The sequence below is a fragment of the Bactrocera dorsalis genome, chromosome 1, assembly GCF_023373825.1.
Source record: "Bactrocera dorsalis isolate Fly_Bdor chromosome 1, ASM2337382v1, whole genome shotgun sequence".
Classification (NCBI taxonomy): Eukaryota; Metazoa; Arthropoda; class Insecta; order Diptera; family Tephritidae; genus Bactrocera; species Bactrocera dorsalis.
Genome location: NC_064303.1, coordinates 12,490,143 through 12,513,201, shown reverse-complemented (window position 1 = coordinate 12,513,201; position 23,059 = coordinate 12,490,143). Strand labels below are relative to the sequence as shown.

The 23,059-nt window shown below is 32.4% G+C and overlaps 4 protein-coding genes across 4 annotated transcripts; 1 reads left to right on the top strand and 3 right to left on the bottom strand.

Moving 5' to 3' along the window:
- Positions 1-1,438: 1,438 nt before the first annotated feature.
- LOC105233593 (DNA-directed RNA polymerase I subunit RPA43) lies at positions 1,439-3,390 on the bottom strand. Its single transcript, XM_011215712.4, has 2 exons — positions 2,740-3,390; positions 1,439-2,659 (listed from the first exon to the last, which is right to left on the bottom strand). Exons 1-2 carry the CDS (start codon positions 3,280-3,282, stop codon positions 2,198-2,200), a joined length of 1,005 nt encoding a protein of 334 aa, XP_011214014.2. The 5' UTR covers positions 3,283-3,390; the 3' UTR covers positions 1,439-2,197.
- Positions 3,391-3,684: 294 nt separating this feature from the next.
- On the top strand, positions 3,685-5,469 carry LOC105233592 (gamma-interferon-inducible lysosomal thiol reductase). Its single transcript, XM_011215711.4, has 3 exons — positions 3,685-4,072; positions 4,162-4,506; positions 4,869-5,469. The coding sequence occupies exons 1-3, from the start codon at positions 3,974-3,976 to the stop codon at positions 5,115-5,117; spliced, it is 693 nt and encodes a 230-aa protein (XP_011214013.1). The 5' UTR covers positions 3,685-3,973; the 3' UTR covers positions 5,118-5,469.
- Positions 5,470-5,656: 187 nt separating this feature from the next.
- Positions 5,657-8,341, bottom strand: LOC105233591 (NHL repeat-containing protein 2). The gene is made up of 3 exons (XM_011215709.4): positions 7,978-8,341; positions 6,710-7,917; positions 5,657-6,651 (listed from the first exon to the last, which is right to left on the bottom strand). Exons 1-3 carry the CDS (start codon positions 8,159-8,161, stop codon positions 5,866-5,868), a joined length of 2,178 nt encoding a protein of 725 aa, XP_011214011.2. The 5' UTR covers positions 8,162-8,341; the 3' UTR covers positions 5,657-5,865.
- Positions 8,342-9,180: 839 nt separating this feature from the next.
- Positions 9,181-20,933, bottom strand: LOC105233590 (sarcoplasmic calcium-binding protein, alpha-B and -A chains). The gene is made up of 6 exons (XM_049446693.1): positions 20,873-20,933; positions 18,243-18,336; positions 11,737-11,903; positions 11,580-11,660; positions 11,121-11,273; positions 9,181-10,007 (listed from the first exon to the last, which is right to left on the bottom strand). Exons 2-6 carry the CDS (start codon positions 18,292-18,294, stop codon positions 9,891-9,893), a joined length of 570 nt encoding a protein of 189 aa, XP_049302650.1. The 5' UTR covers positions 18,295-18,336; positions 20,873-20,933; the 3' UTR covers positions 9,181-9,890.
- Between the last annotated feature and the right edge of the window lie 2,126 nt (positions 20,934-23,059).

Below are 23,059 nucleotides of genomic sequence, written 5' to 3'. Positions count from 1 at the left end.
ATTGGGCCTAAGAAAAATAAAAACACGAATGGTTCCAAAATCACGGAATTTTTTCAAAAACAGCGTCGCTTTAAAGGCTGTGAAACAATGCTTTCCGACTACGAGGATGTCATGAAGCGTATAACTACTAGCGATGAGTCTAAGATCTAGGCTTACGACTTGGAAACAGAAGAAGAATCGGCCGAATGTCTTAGGAAAGATGAGCCAAAACCAAAAAAAATATCAAAATCAAGGTTATGTCGACAGTTTTCTTCGATTATCGAAGTATGGTGCATTCGAAATTCTCTCCGTCCGGCCAAAATGTCTACAAGGAATACTATTTTACTGTTATGCGTCGTTTGCGCGAAGCTATTGGTAAAATGAGGTCGGTATTATGGGCCGACAACTTATGATTTTTGCACTATGATAATGTACCGTCGCATACTGCAGTGATTCTTCGTGTGTATTTCGCTAAGTTTTCAACCAATATTGTACCGCAGTCACTGTATTCGCCAGATTTAGCTTCGTTTGACTTCTGGTTATTCAGCAAACTCAAACGTCCGCTGCGAGGAAACCGTTTTGAGTCATTTGAATTCATTAAACGCGAACGCCTACTACGCCTATGGAAGGCTATTCTAGAAATTGACTATAACAACTATTACGAGGAATGGAAAAAACTTTAGCACAAGGGGTATTGCGTTGAGGGGGACGAAATAGAGTTTGAAGAATAAATTAAGAAAATTATGAACAAAATCTCACCAGCTACACATGCGAGAGCTGTAGCACATGAAAACTTTAATTAACTCCGCTCTAATACCGCTCCCAATTTTTTGCTACAGCTACCCCAGAGTAAAGCACAGCACTTCATTTTTTGCTATCGCTACAGTTTGTTACCTAACAAAACTTCGATCAGAGCAGAGCACTTACTTTTACATTGTTCTGCTATGGCTCTGCTACGGCTCCCGACAGAGTGAGCTTTAGCATAGCAATAATTCTAGAAATTTTGCTGCTACGGAGTAACAAATGAAAACCCTGGTTGCCAATACTTTTCCCTACCCACCTTCTCCTCCATGCGTACCAGCTCTTTTATAGTATGAGTCTGCTTTGAAAATATTCCGAAACCTATGCCTTGAGAAATTTTCGAGTCGTCAGTGTACCACTAGTTTTTCTCTTAGCGTGGAGTTAATCCATTCTGCCGAATCCAAATCCATTCTGCCGAATATATTTGTGAAACTTCACCTAAGGGCTTAATTTGTCCAGAAGATACTATTTTCCCTTTTCCATACCCCTCTGCTGCTAGAAGAGGCACGATATGCCTCGCTGCTTAATTGATTACTATATGAAGCAGTGTGAGCCAAGTCCGAGAGGCACAGACGCAGACAAACCGTTCCCTCAACAGTGGGGTCTACGTAACCGGAACGTACCCGGATTTTTTATCCTGTCAAGGACTGTCAACTTGGTAGTATTCAGCCGATACAACAAAACCAACAAACTTTTGCAGATTCGACATTTGAAGTCCAATAAAAAGTATGCTATGAGAGGAAAAGTTAAGTTATAAATGTTTTTCTTTCTGCAGAAACCTCCCCAAATAGTTTTGAGTTTATCTTTTTTACTTTTTCTCAACTTTGAAAAGTTTCCATGATGTCTAATAAGTTGGCGGAGAGATATTTATGCACACATTTATGTACAATTTAGATTTGTTTGCCAACTTTTTATATTTAAAATTTCTTCATTTTATTAGTGCTAATTTACAAATTAACTTATTCAAACTTAAATATACTCTATACTTATACAAAATAAGTATGTCAACTCACAAATATACATGTTTCAGCACACATGCACGTTGGCTGTAATATTAGCGCAAAACGTAAAAATGTTCACGGTTGTGGCACAATTTGCTGTTATTTATGTATATATTTTTAAACGATTTGCGTTATAAACTTTTCTTCATTTTTTATTTTAAAAATATCCAACAATTAATTTTAGGTCACTCTATAGACTCTATCAAATATCAATTGTTATTTTATTAAAAACTAGTTGTTGTTTTTCATTTGAAAATTTTGGGGACACTTTTCACAGGCGGGTCCATTGGGTCTTACGGGCATGAATATGTTTCTTCTTACACACTAAAATTAGCGACAGTTAATATACCCCACAGTACAATATTCCCAAATAATTTTAGAGTTTCGGGAAGAATCAATACCACACTAGCATAACACTAGCTACTATCAAGTGATATACTATTCGTTTTCGACTTGCGTCGTTTTTTGGTAGGCGTTGTAAACGAATCGTCTAATTCTTCCTTTTTAATTTGTGTTGCATTCAATAATTCACCATTTATTTTCTTCGTTTTACTTTTCACTGTAGCTTTGTCAGTTTTAGTATTTTCTTGTTCTACACTATCGGCATGTTTACGTTTCTTTTTCTCCGATGAAGGCTCCTTTTTGATAGAAGTTGGTGTGGTAATTAGCACCACACTTTCGCTAGCTTTTCTCTTTCTTTTACTGGAATTAGCTTTATCTTTTTTCTTGTTTGGTTTCGTTGGGGTGCATTCCTCTTCCGATTCCTTTTCTTCCTTGATTAGATTTACTAATTCGTCTAGCTCTTGATTATCACGCGACTCAACACCGGAATCTATGTTGCTATCTGCACTATCCGGTTCAACCTTTATAAATTTATGCTGCAAATAATAAATTTAGAATTAATAATATAAATAAATATAAAGGAGTGTGGTCCAAATTTTTAAAATTTTCCACTTACCGTAATTTTATCGCCACTGGCTGTCACAAGATCACCTTCAATGTACGGGAAGACATTTTGTAAATTGAAATTTTTTATGCGAAACTGCACCGTGTCATCCATTTTAAACTCCTCCTTATTAAGCTTAGCTGCAAACCTAATGCTCACATTGAAAACTCTGTAAATGATTACGCCGATATGATGGTTACCAATGTGCTTCACCACACCGCTCAATATCGCACCAGCGATTGGACAGAACACATAGCAATCGGCATTCACGTCAACATGTATACGTGGATCATCTGCTCGCAAGGCAGCTGACTTGCTCAACACTTTAATATTCTTTATGTCCAAGACAATACCTTCGAGACTGTCATCATAGTAGCCAACTTTGCGTCGCATTATATGAGCACTGAGCGCATGTTTAAAATCGGCAAGGCAATATGGACCTAATGATATATGTAAATTGGAATTTATTTTACGCACACAAGAACCTTCTTGTTTCGTATAAGATTCCAACTCTTTTATGCTATATTTCACATATTCTTGCAGTCTTTTCGCCATTTTTATTTCATAAAATCTACACTAAGTTCTAAATATTAGCCACAAGCACATTGAAATTGATTCCAACCAAATTCCAACCTTGTCAAATGTCAATTCAAAGTTCAGCGACACTGAACACACGCTAGGAGTGAATTAAACGCTGAACAGACTCTTTCACCAATGAGCTATTAATGAACAATATGAATCAATAACAGCTATTTATTTATTATCTATTATTTGAAAAAATTTAATTTTTGTTTCAGATAAAACTCGAAATTGTTGTAAAAATGCAATTTATTTAAATCGCGTAACGGGTCATTGTAATATCGTGGCATACACATGTGGCAGGGTTGCGGCGAATTCGCAAAGCGCCATCTCAGCTGTTTGCCGATTTACTATTGCATTACAATTTGCTTACATTTGTAAACTTGTTGTTTTTCGGGTAACACTGCAATTTTAAACAAAAAAGTAAAAGTTGTGCATTCAATTACGCTCGCAACGTGTCCGTTAAGAGTGACCGTCGGAAATTGTAAATTTCTTTCTAGTCTTATCGTACAAAACTAATACCATTACTTAGCGTTATATTATTAGCTTATCTTATGTGAAAATGTTTATCTAACAATAAAATCACAAAAAGCCGAATGAAACAAATATTTTAAGTATTTAATTAATAACGCTGATATAGTTGGAATAGGCACATCGATAACTAATAATGGTATCCGCAGCGCATAAACGTTTGATAATTGTGTTTACACTTGTGCTCGTCTTCCTTTTTGTCCGTTATGTGCTCTTCCATGGTGCCGTACTGGCTGTAAGTACATATGAATATATTGGAATAATAATAAAACGTATTAAATCATATAAAATGTGCAATTTATTTCCGCCTCATTAAACTAATAGCCACCACCAGAGCCCAAACGTTCTGCAGGCGCGCCCGTGTTGGTGTCGGTGTACTATGAAGCATTATGTGGTGATTCAAAGCATTTCATAATCAAAGAATTACTGCCGGCATTTAGACAAGCTGCACCACTTATGGATATAGAATTGATACCCTATGGCAAGGCACAAACTTTTATCAATCCCGATGGTGGTTATCGTTTTGAATGCCAACATGGCAATGTCGAATGCGAGGGTAACATGTACCATGCCTGTGTGATTGAGGCCGTTGAAAATCCACAAACTCGCCTCAATATGGTTGCATGTATGATACGTGATAATCGAAATCCTAAGGAGGCTATGCTTAAGGTAACTAAATAAAATTATCCAACTATATTTGTAAAGATCTTACAATTTCCATTTAACTTTTGTCACCCGGCACTTATAGCTTTGTAAGTACAGGTGCAATAAAGTACTTTGCATGTTTATATGGTAAGAAAGCGTGCAATTATATTCATGTAAAACAAAACAATGAATGAATGATATTCACACGCTAACACTTCACACCAGTTACTGTTACTTATTTGCAATCGTCTGAGCACAAAAGATGCATATACATATGTATATTTTTATTTTGTTTACGGAATATATTGTGTGCCAACGCAATTTTTTATATATTTACAAAGCTTTTTTGTCATTATTTTTTTAATTTATGTAACATTTCCTTACAGTGTGCCCGCCAACATAGCGTTGAAGACACTGATCTCATACAAAAATGCTTTAGCAGTGATCATGCCGGAGAATTGCTAAAACTTAACGGCGACGCCACACATGCACTGCGACCGCCAGTTAGTTTTATACCCACTATCACACTGGATGGTGCTCAAAATCGTCAGCCATCCATTTTAAAAGACTTGTTGGGTGAAGTATGCCGAATAATTGGCGATCCACAGAAAGTCAAAGAATATTGCGTTACATAGAATGAACATTGGACATTTGCCAAATGGCGAAAGATGTATGAAACAAGCAACGCAGCACATATGAACAACAAGTCATCCACTTGCGTGTAGCCCGTAACAAATGCATTTTTAATACTTATCATTTTGAATATTTTACCGCATGAAATTTTTAAATTAAGCTAAAAATTTATATATATATGTATTTATAAAGCATTTATGAAGTAAGCACAAAATGAAGTCTATGTATTTTTTAAACAACTTTCAAATGATACTATATTACTTACTTTTTATTATGGCGTTTGTAAAAATCATTATTGTTGTTGTAAATACAGCTGTAAAAACATTTGCTTGCCAAATGCCTAAATCCACCTAACATATTTTGTCTGATTAATGAAAAAATTCTTAAAAATCTTATAACAAATCTGCCAACAGGAAATGTCTCATTGATATGAATAGTGTTTATCATATGATAACAATTATCTGAAGTACGTGACATATTTTTTTTTGTGGTGGCTGTCGTAATTCGCATTTGCTGTTGCAAAAAATTACACTCCGCACACTTACTCCTTTTAAGTACACATTTTATTTGCAATTATAAAAGCCGTCTCAAGTTCTTTGTAGTGTTGATATTGGATTTTTACAAAATTGGTCACTTTACAACATATCCGCGAATTTAAAAAAATTGTTGACTTGTAGTCAACAACACAATGCACAACAATTTCTTTATAAACTGTACAACAAAAGTAAACAAGTTTATGCTTAAACTTCACTAACTAATAACAATCTCATTTGGCGTAATATTAATATTTATGTTTTCATCGAGTACACACGCTTTATCAATTGGCTTGTCGGCATCAACGTTGCTATCTTTCAGCACTAAAGCAAAACGCTTCATAAGACAACTTTTGGCATCACACAAGCTGAGCGCTAAATCCAACTTAACCTCTTCCTCCGCCGGCAGCAAAGCGGCATTGCGATCAAATTGCAAATTCATTATACCATTAGTTATTTGGCCTGAAGTCGCTGAGGCTTTCAAACCCGGTGTAGCACTTTTTAGTGTCCAACGTTGTGGTGCCGCCTCAGTGAACTTCAGTTCGTTAGTTAACTTGATATTTACATGCAACTTCAATTGTACACAGGTGCGCAATGGCACGTTTTTAAGCAGTTGCAAGCCGCTGCTGAATGCTGAATCCGTTTCCGTGTCACTTGTGGCAGCCGCAATTGCATTGAAGTCTAGTTTGAAGGTTTTCGCGTTAAGTGTCTTCATATCCACCAATTGTATGCGGTGATTATTGGTGTCAGCGATGTAAAGCAATTGGCCGCTGGCGTCGAAACACAAGCCCGCAGGTTCATTGAATTGTAATGGCGCGCCACTTTCGTCCTTAATCAACAGTGTTTCTATACAACTTGTGGCGGTGTCTATCACTTTGATTTTGTGATTGTAGGTGTCGGCGACAAATATTTTATCAGTTGCACTGTTATAGGTGACAGCAAGAGGATGCTGTAACTTTGCATTATACTGTTTGCCATCAATGTCACCGAATGCAAATAAATTCTAAAATGCAAATGGGAAATAAATATAAAATATAGATTAATTAAATATTTACACTTACTAATGGATTACGGTCACCGCCCACAACCGGCATTACTTTGCCATCCACCATCGACACTTTACGTATGCTGGAACTCTCACTGTCCGCAATGTAGAGAAAATTTTTGCCCAAAGCTAAGCCAGAGGGTTGTGCGAATGCGGCATTTTGTGGATATGAATTATTGCGATTCTCCTCCATGCCATTACCGATAATTGCTACACATGCACGTGGATCTAACTGCCGGTATTTCCACCAAATGATACCTTCCGGAAAGTAACCCCAAATTTGGTGAGTGCCAGCCATAGCCACTAAAACAATCGCTTTTTCAGGTACATTACGTTCATCTAAATGGAATGACATATCCATGTCGCGCATACGAAACGCAGCTATGTCCCAAGGCGATGAGATGGCTTGTAACGGACCCAATTTACCGCCTACACGATCACTTCCCTGTTGTCCCGTACCGGCGAGGGTTTCGACACGACGCGCACTCAATGTTATTTGGCGTAAAGCATGATTTTCTGTATCGGCGACAATTAAAACGTCATCATCCAGAAAATCCAGACCTTGTGGTGAGTTAAAACGTGCCGTCGCAAAATCACCATCAACGAAACCAGCCGTACTGCCTCCTATGCGTTGACGCACTACACCAGCGTTATCAAAAATTAAAACACGATGATTGCCGGCATCAGCAACAGCAAATTGTCCATTCTCGCTACGCGCAATTTTTGCCGGAAAACGTAGGTTTGATGCTGGCACCGCATCGGTGGACAATTTGAGCGGTAACGCAGAGTTATCAATTTCACCCTTTGCTTTGTAATGACGTAACGCCTGCTCGGTAAAGCTTTGTAGAAAAGCGCCATGTCCTTCACCCATTAGTAGCAACATTGGCGCACCGCTGGGACTCAGCACCAGTAGGGATGGCCAGCAACGTATGCCAATTGCACGCCATAACGTCATCTTCGCATCGTTCACGATGGGGTGTGTAATACCGTAACGTTGTACCGCAGAGAGTATGTTCGCACCATCCTTTTCATTTTCGAATTTGGGACTATGCACACCAATCACAACAAGACCACTTTCCGGTGGATAGAGTTCTTCGAGCGCATGCAACTCTGGCAAAATGTGCATACAATTGATGCAACAGTATGTAAAGAAGTCGAGCACAACTAGCTTGCCATGTAGTGACTTCAAAGGCAATGGCCGTGTAACATTGAACCAATCGAGATCTGCGAATATTTTAAGCAATAGTATTCACATAAAAGATGGTCAAACAATTAATGAAAAACCTGCTTGAAATTCGATCTTCATATTTTTCACAGGTGCCAGTGCAGCGTCTGCATCCCAACGACATAGGAAATCAGCAAAGACTTTAGCTTTCTCTGTGCCATCTTTGGCACGGCGAAAACGCCCTTGCAATTCCTCAGTAGTGTAGGCCAATATATCCATGGGATCCAAAGGTTCCGTATCCATTATACTCCTCGCAACTGCTTATGAAATATTGCTAAATGACCAATGCAGCCGCCCAGAAATCTTTTAAATGGCGAAGCAATTTTGATTGTTAAAATATGGGAAACACTGTATATGTACAAAAATATTGTAAATTTAGGCGATGATGAAAGTCCGTAAATGTTGCCACATCTGACAAATTTATGTAAAGCGAAAAGCAGAAACGGTTGGGTAGGAAAAACAATTGATTGAGATGTCCGGTAACTTTGTGAATTAGGGAAGAGAATGAGATGCCGGCAACACTTTTGAATGTGAAAAATTTAGCGGCGGAAGTCGATTTGATATTGTGTTTCTTCCGCTTGTGCGGAAATTATTAAAATTTAAATCAATAATTGAATAAATCAACTTAATCTCTTATGTGGCTACAAATTACCGGTAAAAATATATGATGGATAAGTGCATGTGTATAAATAATTAGATCATGCTGTATTGATACATACAAAAAAAAATTTCCCACGGCAGCCCTCATTCAAGAGTTCATGTTATCTGCGCTGCAAAATGTTAGTTTTAATCTGTATATCAATCGAATTGAAATATTAGCCCAATATATTATTAAGTTAAATTTTGTTTATTTAATCATGCATAAGTGTATTAAACAGTGCAGAATTTTCATTGGTGTTTATAACCTAACTTAACTCAAACCGACTCTTTACAAAATGGCGGCATGTTAATAACTGTCATACGCTAACGTATTAGAAACCAAAACAAAAACTACGATAAACAAAATGTAAGGGTATAGTTGTGCATATTTTAATTATACACAGTAAAAATTTTTTAAGATAAAAATTTAGTATTTTGTGAGTTGCCCGTGATCTCCGCCGGCACTAAAAACACAATGTCTTTAAGTTCGGCAGAGATTCCGGCCTTCTCCCCGGATGAAACCTGAAAAAAATACTCGCTTGAGATCCTTAAAGAACTCTGGGCTTCTTTTAGACAAAAATGCCGGTTCCCCATTATTATTACAATATTAAAACACAATTGCCTTGATCCGAAGATATTTATATATTTTATTGTATAAAATAAAGGAACATCATAATTTGTTAAAGTGTGTACTTAAAATTGATAGTTTTTTACACTTGCCTTTTGAAGTGTGTGCCGTTATTGATACAAACATTTAATAAGTTTTACGTAAAATATATAGTAATTGTGTGCTAATAATGTTAAAATATTTATATATATGTATTATACATATACATATGTGTATATATGTTATATTTATTTATATACTTTCTTTGTGTTAAATATTCTTTCTTTTTTTCATAACTTCATAAATGTATATTCTGTATAGAAAGTCCTTAAATATTTTATTTCATTATTATGTTCGTTTTGTTTTTTTTTTTTTAAGATTAAGAGAGAGAGACATATGTCAAGATTGTTTTTTTGTTTTTTTTCATTTTGTGGGAGAGCAAAAAAGGTAGATTTTGTTTTTTATTGCTTTCCATTAACAATAATCTATGTATATATGTATATTGTTTTGTTTTTATGTATTTTTAACGATTCTACATACTTTTCGGTGTGCGTGGGTACATAACGTAAATTCACTTTTTTGCCATAGTTAATTAATTAGTTATAATGTAAAAGTGATTATGAATGACACTTAAATGACAATAGTTGAACAACAGCGAAGACAATCAAAAAAATATATATTTATTTTATTTAGTTAAAAATTTTGCTTGTTTTTTTATTTGTGTATTTATAAAGGCCCGAACAAGTTGACAGCTGGATGGTCATCGGCAGTGTTGCCCAAAAATTGAGCATACAGTTCCTTGTAACGATCCAATGACAGACCACCGCGTTTCCTGTCATCGTCCTGTTTTTAAATGCAAAGAAAATAATAATATAGAGTTTAAATTATAAAAATAAAAGATTATAAGCAAAAATAATTTATTAAAAAAATTATTTTAAATTTTTAAATTTCAATTATATCAATTTGTTACAATATAACGTTAAACTAATAACTACTAAAAGTTACTTATTAAAAAATTAATTTTAAAAACAATTTATTTAAAATATACTAATAATAAAAATAGTTAATTAAAAATAATTTGCTCAAAATTAACTATAAAAAAATTTATTTTATTTAAATTCAACTTCGAAATTATAAGAGTACACTACTAAATAAAAATAAGTTACTCAAAAACGAATTTTATAAATAATAATATAAATATATTATAAATAATAATGTATTCTAAGTTGATTTTAAAACATTTTAAGCGCATCTTGCTAAATAATTAAAAACAAGTAGTTTTAATTAAATTTATTTATTACATTATATTTATTAGGAATATTTTAATCAAAACTTAAAAAAAAAATATTTAAAATATTTTAAATTTCAACATTATAAACGTATATTTTAAGTTAAAAATTAATCAAAAAATTAAAAATATAAATTTTTTTAATTATAACTGTTAATTTCATTAAAAAAAATATTTTTATTTATATATTTTTTTCTATTATAATTAATAAGAGTATACTTGTAGATAAAATTTTTTTACTAAAAATTAGTTGTTCGAAAACTATTTTAAAAATAATTTATTCATATAATTTAAAACAATATAAGTGTACATTGCTAAAAATGTATTTAATTAAAAATATATTTTTATTTAATTGATTTTTTACAATAAATAATTTTAATTAAATTACCTTTTTTACAGTATAAAATTATGCCAATTATTAGAAGTTGTTAATTAAAAATAATGCATTAAGAAATTAATGATAATTAAAAGTAAAAAAGGTATATTAAAAATAATTTACTAAAAATTTAATTCAATTAAAAAATATTAATTTATGAATTTATAAAAAAAGTGATTAATTTTTTACACTAAATATTTTTTTATTTTTATTTAATTAAAAATAATTCTTTAAGATATTAATTAAAACAAATTAATTTTAATTAAATTAGGCTATTTTTTGAATTACTTACATTTAATAGAGTCTCGAATGCTTTATCGATTGGTGCAACATCATCGATAGCTATTCTGGTAATGCAGTTATAACGGTATTCCTCAACACCCACAATACCGTCACTATTGATGTCTAGGATTTTGAAATTGGCTTCAATAAATGCCCTCATTGCCTGTAGCAGAGAAGAAAGAAATTTAAATATTTGTTTTTAATAATTAATTACATTTTAAGCAGAAAGTGCTGTGAATTATTTTTTAAGATTTCTTCTAAGAAATATTTGTTAGGCCACGATCGAAAGAATACGATTTTCGATAATAAATTCAATTTTCAAGCCAATCTAAAGTCTAAAAATTTCCGCAATAAAGAACTTCAATCTTTTCTAGTTCTTCGATCATTACCTGTATTTCTCAATATTAATAATAAGTTATTTTCTGTTTTGGATCTTTATACGTATTCATATATCACTGAAAACGCTTACCTGGGGGAATTCGTCGTATTTCTTGCCAACGCAAGTTTTTCGTACGGCTTCTTTGAATTCGGCATTTGAAATTTTACCGTCCTACAGCAAAAAGACATTAAATAAATAATGTGAATTAAATCTGTAAACAAATGAAATATTTATGGCGTTTATTTACTTTGTCATCATCAGCAATTTCTGAGATTTCATCCCACAAGTTCTTCATAAGTTTTTGATATTCTGCAATGCGGGCAGCACTGCAGTCGCCTTTGCCCTCCACAACGCATGCTCGTACAGCCATGCACTGGAAGTCATTTTGATCCAGATAGCCATTGTTGTCGATATCTAGAATGTAAGAAAGAAAGTGGGAGTGATTAAGGGGTTATATACAATTAGATTCTTAAAAACAATTTTTATTTTATTTTCTTAATGTAAATACCTGTATATTAAAGAATGCACACAGACAATTTCGTATCGTAAACATTACCCGAAAACAGCTAAACCGATTAGTCTCAAATTTTAACACGAGCTTCTTAAATATATTTTTTAATAATTAGTCGGAGATTTTTCCTCACCGATAACTATTTTTTTTTAATGAACAATTTAAGGTCGAAATTTTGGTCGAAAATCGATTTTTTTATAACCGCCATTTTGTCAAAAAAATTCTTTTCTTATTCCTCCTATTAATTACTAGTTTTAACATTACTTTAACGAAACTGTACGTTCTTTTTTAATTTCAGAGGATTCAGTTCAGAGATATAGTGATTACCGCAAAACGTCTGTATTGAGAGAAGTTCCCGGAGATCAGCTGTAGTTGCTATGTGTACAAATTTTTGGAACTATATATTTAAAAGTTTTCTTAACAAATAATGAGGAAAATTCGCTTTTATCGGCCTTCTTTGGGGTTATAACCCCTTAAGCATTTATCAGTTATAAATACTTATACATTTACATCAGTTTCTACGAAGTATAGTACAGGTATGTACCATATGTTTTTGTGTACAAATTTCAAAATAGCCGTTATAAACATATCCATCCATTAACTCTACCCGGCCAGTCCCAATTATGTTAGATTTTTTAATTGTTTCAGTTGGACTCTGTTGAATGAATTCATGGCGAACTACATCACATTAATCAAGGAAAACGATCAGCATCACCTTGATTTTTACCGACTGTGATGCGGTTTTTTCGACTTGCCGTACTTTGGCAGCGCCATGCGCCAGTTTTTTGAACAGTTTCGACGTCATATTTATAAACCCACGTCACCAGTAATTATCCGTTTGAAAGTAGAGTCCTCAGGCACGTTATCAAGATCTCTTGCGATCTCTACTCAACGTTATTTTTGCAAAGAATGGAGTGCTTTGTTCTTCTCAAATATGTAGATACTTGTGTTCATGATAAATTAGATTTTCTCCAACGTTTTTATGATTCCGTACCCGTGATTTCATTGGAAATACACAATTTTATGCAAAATTGTAGTTCAACTTTTTCCGACCGAGTCAAATATGATCAGATGGTATGTGCATTTAATGAACTCTGCGATTTGAGCAAGCTTTTGTTGGAAAAATCCCTAACTTTAGGAGTCCTACGTGTTATCTACTTTTATAAAGTCATGAGTTATCACACCGTTACACTCTTGCCTTTGGCAATATGTAAAGACTAAAGTCTATGCGGACAATTCCGCTTCTATTGAAGTCTTGGAGCAAAACATCTCGTTACAAATCGAAATGCTCGAACGAGTCTTCGAAAGTTAGACTCAACGGATGGACCATCTGAGACGTAGCCGCGGCCAATATTTGAAAGAGATAATCTTCAAAAAATAATTGCCAAAGAATGTCCTTTTAGATGATAGTAAACATTCGCCATTAAATTTGAACTTGCGGTGTTTTTCCTTTATAAAAACAGGGAGCTCACATTCGTTCTCAGCTGGTTCTTCTTAATAATATACAAATAATATTTAAAATAATTATATAGTAACTGCAGCGTACATATATCACCCCTAAAATATAAAAATCGAATATTTCACAGAAAATATACTCGTATATGTATGTATGTAATTCTATATAACACTTCGTAGTTGCTTGGTCCTTGCTGGTAGAATGTCTGCAGCATTTATAAATAGCGTCTCTGCAACACTCACGCTATTGCACAGTGAATAGGAAAATTGTTGAGCGTTTGTCTATTCGTGTACAGTTACTATCAGCAGATCTGGGTACTGTAATTGCACGCACACAACCAAACAAATACTCAGCTAAGCACTTAAGTGAAATAAGCGTGTGTGTGTGTGCGTTGCAAAAGCTTTCGCCCGCCAAAATGTATTTGTAGAACAGACCGAGCACAGAAAAAGCTAAAACAACTGCACGCCCAGAAATTTATATGCTCTATTACTTTTAATTAAATTAATTTTAAATGTATAACATAAGTTGTATTTATCAATTTCCCGGTGCATAAAAAATCTTAGTCAACCGAATTCTTGCACTTGGGCGCAGACACACACGCTTATACGTAAGTACATATGTATATGTGGTTGCGTATGTGTTTAGTTAGATATGTTTTGCTTGTTTGTGTGCGAATTGCTGGGTGCGTTTAACAACTTGTGAATTTTTGCAGCTACTATAAATTTATATTCACACACAAACACATCTATGCGCACACACTTGCATACTTACATGTATAGGGTATATAGAAAAGTAAATATTATACTTATTGAAAGTGAAAGAAAATTTAATATTTTTGAGTAAATAAATTTATGATTACTAAATATCTCATATTCAGTTTAATATTTTTTTTTTCTTAAATATTGATTTTGGCAAATTTTGTAAACATAACGGTAGATGGGTATTTTTACACTCTTGTAACATGTTGTTACTGAGTATAATAGTTTTGTTCACCTAACGGTTGTATGTATCACCTAAAACTAAGCTAGTATATAGATATATGGTTATCAGGTTGACGAGAAAAATTCAAACCTGCGTGACTGTTTGTCTGTCCGTCCGCTCGTTCAAGAAGTAACTTGAATAAAAATTGATATGAAACTAAAATAGGAGTGTGCATTTGTGCTTAGAATAAGTAAAATCGGGTAAAAGCCTGCCTAGACCCCATATAATTAACAGGCCTTATGCACCTGGCTTTAGTCCTTGCAAGTTGCAATAGCATGAATTGTTTGGTTATACCCGGACTTAGCTCTTCCTTACTTAATTGGAATGATTTTCTATTGGGTTTGAAGTGGAAGCACTTATACTGACTAATGAGAAGAAATAAAGCATCTTTTGTGAAGATATTTATCTTGATTTTTATGGGTCTGTTTGTATGACAACTATATGAAACTATATAAGTGAACCGATGTCAGCGGTTCCGACAAATAAGCAGCTTCTTGGAGATACAAGGAAATATGAAAAATTTTAGATCGGTATCTTAAAAACAAGACTCAGTTTGTCTCGCTAATCACTTATCTTCTTCTTTACTGGCGTAGACAACGTTTACGGGGTTATAGCTGAGTTAACAACAGCGTGCCAGTAGCTTCTCCTTTTTGCTATGTGGCGCGAATTGGAAATTCCAAGCAAAGACAGGTTCTTCTCCACTTGGTCCTTCCAAGCTTCTGTGAAGATCTTCCTCTTCCTCTGCTTTCCCCGGCGGCTACTGCGTCGAATACTTTCAGAGCTGTAGTATTTTCATCCTTTCAGACTACATGACCTAGCCAGCGTAGCCGCTGTCTTTTAATTTGCTGAACTATGTCAATGTCGTCGTATATCTCGTATAGCTCATCGTTCCATCGACTACGGTATTCGCCGTGGCCAATGCGCAAAAGACCATAAATCTTTCGAAGAACTTTTCTGTCGAAAACTTGTAACGTCTACTCATCAGATGTTGTCATTGTCCATGCCGTACCATATAGCAGGACGGGAATAATGAGTGACTTGTAGAGTTTGGTTTTTCTTCACTTCTCAATTGCCTACTCAGTCCGAAGTAGCACCTGTTGGCAAGTGTTATTCTGCCTTGGATTTCGAGGCTGACATTATTGTTGATGTTGATACTAGTTCCAAGATAGACGAAATTTTCTACGATTTCGAAGTTATGACTGACAACAATGACATCCCGATCAAGGTGGTTAGTGTGTCCAGTGTTTCAGGACGCTGATCAACGCATTGATTTGATCCGCTGTGCTTTTGAGCGCCGTGGGGTAAGGCTGTCGTCAGCAGGTACCCACGTTAAACACAACGTCAACAGTGACATAGGAGCCTAGTTTGCTTCGTTTCCTCATCCATTCTGGAGAAAGCAGAACTAACGGCGCGGGTGTTGAGGCCAATGATATTGATGTCATCGGCGTACGCTAGCAGCGCCGGTGAGAAAACACATCATAAACATTAACCCAGAAGCTTTACTAAGTATCCTTAAATCTATAAATATGTATATCGGACCTGCACTGTCAAGCATTGGACTGTCTAAAGAAAAAAATCGCCCAGAGGCGGCCAGCTTAGGCCAATAGCAGAATAATTGTGTTCCGTGTTGTGAGTCGTGAGAAGCTCTAGGCGCTTGGTTAGGATGGTTAGGTTAGGTTCTTCTGTATCCAGCTTATAGTCAGGACCTTCTTTTTTATTATCATAGACACCACTTACGCGGTTATAACTGGAGCGGCATCGGCACCGAGTAAACTATCTATTTCCGTGTAAAGCGAATGATTTTTATGATAAAAAATCGTATCAACAGAAGCTTTTGAAAGTCGACTATCCTAGCTATTTGCCAACATGGTATTTGCCAACATGGTTTCTATAAGAGTTCAATTATGAAGTAAGTAAATAAAGTTCAAAATAGAAATTTATCGAATAAAAGGTGCATATTTGACCTAAATCGGATAATTCCAACTATGGTAAAAAGAATCTTTAATAATGGATATATTTTTACTAGAAAAAACTCATATTACCGCCGCTGTTTGACATCATTGTATACGTATTGATCTACCTACGCTCACATTTAACACCTCATCCAACCAATTAAATTTTCAATGAACATTTTGGGTCACCCTGTACATGAAATGATTTACAATTCCCTACTTAGTTTAGTCACAACTAAGAAACTAATTGGCTCTTAATATCATATGTAGCCTCTTTTCGGGTCCAGTTTTATCGCACTGTTGCGTTCGATCTTCCTAAGGCTTCAAACGACCAACGAAATTTTTAAATTACTGGATTTCTTCGGTGATTCATTGAAATTAATAAGAGAATACTCGTTTATGTTTTGTCCGATGTAGGGAGTAAATTTTATATTGGCTGGGTCATGCCGTCGGAATAGACGAAAGCACTTCAACACTGAAAGTATTTGACGCAGTACCCGCCGGAGGAAGCAGAGGAAAAGGAAGGCCTGCACTCCGTTGGAAAGTCCAGGTGGAGAAGGAACTGGCTACACTTAGAATCACCACTTAGCATCAAACAGTGAAAAGAAAGACTGGCGCTCTGTTGTAAATTCGGCTATAAGCTCGTAGGCGGTGTCTACGCCAGTAAAGAAGAAACAGAAGGGAGTAAAGTTTACCGGACAAAAATTTTACATATTTTCAATTTTACAATATTTCAATTGCCGTCGGCTGATGTTAACACGAACCACTGAGTGCATTTATGGCATGAGCTTGCTCAACACAATCCATCACTTGGAAGAGAACTGCTTAAAGCTTTATGTTTCAATAGAGTCAGTCAAGAATCGGACCCAGATTCTTATGCGGACCTCAACATGGCAAAATTCCTCAAAATTATCTATTGAAAAACAAGAACAAAGCATGTATGGCATGTGACTAATGTCTTATAAGTCACCGTTACTCTTCTTTCCTCTCTTCGGTTCCTCGGAGTAAGTTTCGAATTGATATCTACCACAAGCAAACAATGAGTTTTCAAGTTTTTCTCAGGTATCTCAGGTATGCAGATTTCAGCGAATATATTTTTTAGACTTTGTTTATTTGATGTCTTTGCCTTTAGTAACAAAGTGTAGTCGAAGTAAATAAAATCTGTATTGGTCGTAAAACAAGAAGAAGAAGAGGAAGCATGGCGCGGTTCACTAAATTTCGCTGCAAAGTTATATACTACTTAGTATTTACTACTTCCTCACAGACAGACATATACAAACTAACATCAAACAAACATATGTATGCATGTAAGTGTGTATATGCGGTCGATAGGAGAGTAGGTGCTAGCATGTGCGTAGTGATATACATACATACATATAAAATTTCGTTGAAAACTTTTGGCGAAAACTGCTTACATTAACGAAACACATTAATTTCAAAACAATATTTATATCAGCACATAAATTTTCGCCAATTCGGTTCGAATGTAAATTGTGCATTGTTACAGGTGTGGGGTTAAACTATTCAAACGGTTTTGTTTTTTTTTGTGATTTTCGAGTTTTGTTTTTTGTTGCTGAACATATGCGCATACTTAATTACGCTATAGTAAATAGTTGCTGCTAATGAAGGATTATGAGGTACAGCAGATGTGCAGTCTATTAATTTACATGTCTGCATATCTATATATGTATGTAGGTGTATATACATACATACATATATTTTATTAAACATACTGCTGATGTACGCTTTGCAGTGAAGTGTCTAAAATTCTTACAAATTTACTTTGCCTGTTTATTTATGTGTCATTTGTTTATTATTAACTATTTTATAAATCTTTTCCTTTGTACACTTACCATACATATACCGTACAACAAAGTCTACACGGTTATCCCAGGAGTATGACATTTTTTTTGTGTTTTGTCGGTGGTTTTTTATATCACACACAATCTGGAATAGTTACAATGAAATGCAAAAAAAAATATTTAGAAAACTATTTTAACACTTGAAATAAAAAAAATATATATATTTATTTTTTTTTATGTATTTTCACACTTAAAAGCTGCGTTACTGAAAAAAATAGTTTTTCGTATTTTTTTTATTGTTTTTCTTTTTTTAATTTCTTTTATTTTTTAATGTATTTAGCATGCATATCACAAAAAATTTTATAGATTTTTGTTTTTATTTTCGTTTTTTTTTAGAAAATTCTTTTATAATTTTTTTAAATTTTATTGTTGGTTTCAAATAAATTTTTTTTTTAAATTTTATTTTTTATAAACTATTTTTAATTATCTAATTATTTATTTTTTTATAATTACTTAAATTTTTATAGATGATTTTTTAATTAAGAATTTATATTTATTAAATTTAATAAATTATTTTTAATTATCTAATTATTTATTTTTTATTGATTTTTTTTTTTAGAAAATTCTTTTGATTTTTTTTAATTTTATTGTTGGTTCCCAATAAAAAATTTTATTTATTTATTTATATTTTATTATTAATTATTATTAAATGCATCAATTATTTAGTTTTAATTTTATTGATTTTTGATTTTTATTTTTTAGAATTTTTTTTATATTTTCTTAAATTTTATTGTTAGTTTTCTATTTAAAAATTTATATTTATTTAATTTTATATTTTCTTATTTATTATTATTAAATGCTTCAATTATTTAGTTTTAATTTTATTAATTTTTGATTTTTATTTTTTTATTTTTAGAAAATTCGTTTATAATTTTCTTTAATTTTATTGTTAGTTTTCTATTTAAAAATTTACATTTATTTAATTTTATATTTTATAAACGATTTTCAATTCTTATTAAATGCATCTATTTATTTATTTTAATTCATATTTGTTTTATTTTTTTTGGAAAACTCTTTTATAATTTCGTTAAATTTATTTATAATAGTATTGTATTTAAAAAATTTATGTATATTTAATTTTATTTTTATAAATTATTTTTAATTATTAAAATTCTTTTATAATTTTCTTAAATCGTTTGTTGCTCTTCTGAAAAGAATAACATTCATTTAATTTTTCATTTTATAAACTATTTTTAATTATTATTATATACATTCATTTAATTATTTTTATTTTTTTTTAATTCTTTTCAAATTTTCTTAAATTTTATTCGTGGTTTTCTAATTAGAAATTTATATTTATTTCATTTTTTATTTTATAAACTATTTTTAATTATTATTATAAACATTTATTTATATATTTTTATTTTTTTTTAATTCTTTTCAAATTTTCTTAAATTTTATTCGTGGTTTTCTAATTAAAAATTTTTATTTATTTAATTTTTTATTTTATAAATTATATCTAATTATTATCATATATTTTTTAGAAAATTATATGCATCTATTTATTTTTTTTTATTAATTCTTTTATTTTTTTCTACAAATATATTTATACTTTAAAAAGCTTCAAATTATTGTTAAGTAAAGTTATTTTTTTGAATGTGTCGAAAAATTATTTATTTTTTTTCAAAATTAATAAGCTTATTTCTGCTTCTATGATATTCACTAACATTAGATTTATTTTTGTTTTAATAAAAAATTGTTTTGTAATAACTTATTTATTTATTTTTATTTATTTATTAATATTTCAATATTTTTTTATTTAATTATAATATTTTTAAACCATTTCTATTAGTTTTTAATAAAAGTTAATAATGTATTAATTAAACCAAAAATTTTTTTTAATAATTTTATAATAATTTTAATTTTTTTATTTTTTTTTATTTTTTGCTTTTGATATTTAAAAAAAATTAATTATTTAATTTCTTTGTTACCGTTTTGAAATTCAAAAGACGCATAACTTTTATGATATTGTCTCATGTCTTGATATATTATATATATTTTTTTAATAATTTATATCTTTTCTGTAATAAAGATATGTATGTAATTTTTTATTTATGTTGTCAGCTAATTTTTTGACATATTTTAGTCTTACTGTCCTATTTTATTTTTAATAATATATTAGATATAATTTTTTTTTTCTATTTATTCCGATTTTTTTTTTTTAATTTTATTAAATTAACTTTCAAATTAAATTTTTTGGATAATTATGTGACATTTAATTTTATTTTATATATTTTTTAATTAAAATTCCAACTTTTTTTTGCTTTAGATATACATACATACATATATATATTTCTTTAAATCGGCAGTTATTTTAATTAATTATTAATTTTATAAAAAGTTTTAAAATTATTTTGCTTCAATTTCCAAATATATACTCCAAACACGTATTAACTTAATATTTTTATTTATTTAATATTTATATGTTGTTAAACATTTTATTTTATCAAATTTCCATTTTTTTAATTATTTTTATATTTTAGTTAATAATTTCATTGTATTTTATTAATTTTTTTTTTTCATTTCAATATTTTTTTTTTTCAAATACAAAGTAAATCTTGCAGCTTCTTATTAGTTTAATTCACAATTTATTAGTATGGGGCTTTTTTCTCGCGCTCTACCTGAGTGCCGTTTCGCTTCTGATCGACTGAATGTATTGTGACTATCAAGTGAGCTTCAAAGCACCGCCAAACAATGCGAAATTTTCACTTGCCACATTTTCATACAACATTGCCGATGCTCGAATGCTTAGAAACAACAAATTCACAAAAATGTTTGTAAACATTCGATTCAGCTCGATACGATTAAATTGTTCGTGTTGTTGTTGTTGCTGTTGTTATTATTATTACGACTATCGCCATTGTAGTATTTTAGTCAATTGTTACAAATACATTATAAAAATGTGTGTATGTGTGTGTGTGGGTGCCTGAAGCCACCTTCATAGACGCAAATGTGGCCAGCATCACCGATTCAGGGTCGTCATCATCTGTTTGCACCCAAATACATACGTGTGTATGTATGTATGTAGGTGTGTGTGCTGTGGTTAGTTGCCCATTTGATGCGTTTGCTCAGCCGGCCAAAAGTGTCCGTCCGAACGAATAAATTTTCGCAAAGCAAAAACAGAAACAATAACAAAAACAAATAAATAAACAAATTGCGCGATTTACAGTTACAGAGGTTGCCAGTTGCATGTTGCACACTCGTTTCTCAACATTGGCATCTGCCCGCACACGTGCATTTGCTAAAGCTAGCACATTAACATTTGGGAAATTTTACTCAGCCAACTGTTAAGAATTGCAGATCACCGCCTATCACCGGGAAGGTTGAACGTTCTACTTTAAAATATCTTCTTTGAAAACATACACATACATACTTGCATATATGTACACCTACATTCATTGAACAATAGGTGTATATGTATGTACACATAGTTTCAGCAAAATATCATAAAAGCAGCATTTTTGAAACCACCTGCCAAAAAGGCTGCATTTTCATATTTATGAGCTTATTATTCGCTCAATAACTTTGAGATGCCACCACGCGCGCTATTTGTACACACCCTCACACATCCATACATACAACTATAGTGTATTTTGAGCTATAAATGTCCGTGTCTGTTCGTACGAAAAACGGAAACGGAAATGATAAGTGTCGGTAATTTGCAATTAGTTTGGTATTTCGAAATATTTTTTTACGATTTCTCTGCTTATTCTACAAGTCATTATTGAATACAAGTCATCTCTTCTGTTATATTTTTGAATATAACTGAATGGCTTCAGTATTTTCATATCTGACTTTCGGATTTTCGATTATTTTGGTCTTTGGTGTTTTTGGCTTTCCCCTGGCAACAGAAAATTTTCACAATCACACTATCAGAGCTGAAACCTTTGGAATTTCAATGTCGATGTCTTTATCTCTCACATTTCTAAATTGTAGGAATCATACGGTGAAAGTATACTACTGTGGGCTAAAAATAGTAAGACTCTAACTTTTTTAAAAATTTAAATTTCGCGCGAAAACCCAAACAGTGACATATGTGTCAAATGTCAGATCAAAACAATCATTAGTATTTAAAACAGGTTTGTCTTTCTGAAGTACATAAAGCGCATTCGAGAACGCGTTGACGACGAACCACGCTGAGAACGATCATCAACATGAACTGATGATCAATACGTCAATAAAATAAAAGAATTGGTGCTCGGGAATCGACTGTTAACAGTCAGAGCTCTTACTGGCATCGTTTTAATATGCGAAGGGTCAGTGAAAACCATTTTAAGAGATCATTTGGGCCTGTGAAAGGTGAAAGTACGATTGGTTCCAAAACGCCACATTTTTTTCGAATAACAGCGGCGCGTTAGCCTCTGTTAAACAACGATGCCACGAAATGTGTTATTACTGGAGATGAGTCTTGGATCTATGCTTACAACCCGGAAAGAAATAATTAATCGGCTGAATATTGTGGCGAAAGTGAACCGAAAAAACACGTCAAAGCAGGTCAAAATTCAAAGTTATGCTGACAGTTTTTTTTCGATTATCGAGGTGTGGTGCACTCCGTCCAGTGGAACTGTCAACAAAGAATACTACTTGTACAAGTATTTGAGTCTTATGCGTAGATTACGTGAAGTTATTCGTAAAAAGAGGAATAAATCCTGGGCCGTCAACTGTTGGTTTTTGCATCCCGATAATGCATCGTGGCATACTGTATTGATTCTTCGTCAATTTTTCGTCAAATTTATCGCTCCGGCTATTCCGAAAAATTACTTTGACAACTGTTTCGAGGAAGAAGAATAAATTAAGAATTGTAAGAT

Excerpts from the sequence above, each read along its gene's own strand:
- LOC105233593 (XM_011215712.4), bottom strand. The coding sequence starts at position 3,282 with ATGGCGAAAAGACTGCAAGAATATGTGAAATATAGCATAAAAGAGTTG. Across the intron at positions 2,660-2,739 it reads CCAGTGGCGATAAAATTACG|CATAAATTTATAAAGGTTGA; the intron begins GTAAGTGGAAAA and ends TATTATTTGCAG.
- LOC105233590 (XM_049446693.1), bottom strand. The coding sequence starts at position 18,294 with ATGTCATACTCCTGGGATAACCGTGTAGACTTTGTTGTACGGTATATG. Across the intron at positions 11,904-18,242 it reads TGTTGTACGGTATATGTATG|ATATCGACAACAATGGCTAT; the intron begins GTAAGTGTACAA and ends CTTACATTCTAG. Across the intron at positions 11,661-11,736 it reads AAATTGCTGATGATGACAAA|GACGGTAAAATTTCAAATGC; the intron begins GTAAATAAACGC and ends TTTTTGCTGTAG.
- LOC105233591 (XM_011215709.4), bottom strand. The coding sequence starts at position 8,161 with ATGGATACGGAACCTTTGGATCCCATGGATATATTGGCCTACACTACT. Across the intron at positions 7,918-7,977 it reads GAAGATCGAATTTCAAGCAG|ATCTCGATTGGTTCAATGTT; the intron begins GTTTTTCATTAA and ends AAATATTCGCAG. Across the intron at positions 6,652-6,709 it reads GCGGTGACCGTAATCCATTA|AATTTATTTGCATTCGGTGA; the intron begins GTAAGTGTAAAT and ends TTTGCATTTTAG.
- LOC105233592 (XM_011215711.4), top strand. The coding sequence starts at position 3,974 with ATGGTATCCGCAGCGCATAAACGTTTGATAATTGTGTTTACACTTGTG. Across the intron at positions 4,073-4,161 it reads TCCATGGTGCCGTACTGGCT|CCACCACCAGAGCCCAAACG; the intron begins GTAAGTACATAT and ends TTAAACTAATAG. Across the intron at positions 4,507-4,868 it reads CTAAGGAGGCTATGCTTAAG|TGTGCCCGCCAACATAGCGT; the intron begins GTAACTAAATAA and ends ATTTCCTTACAG.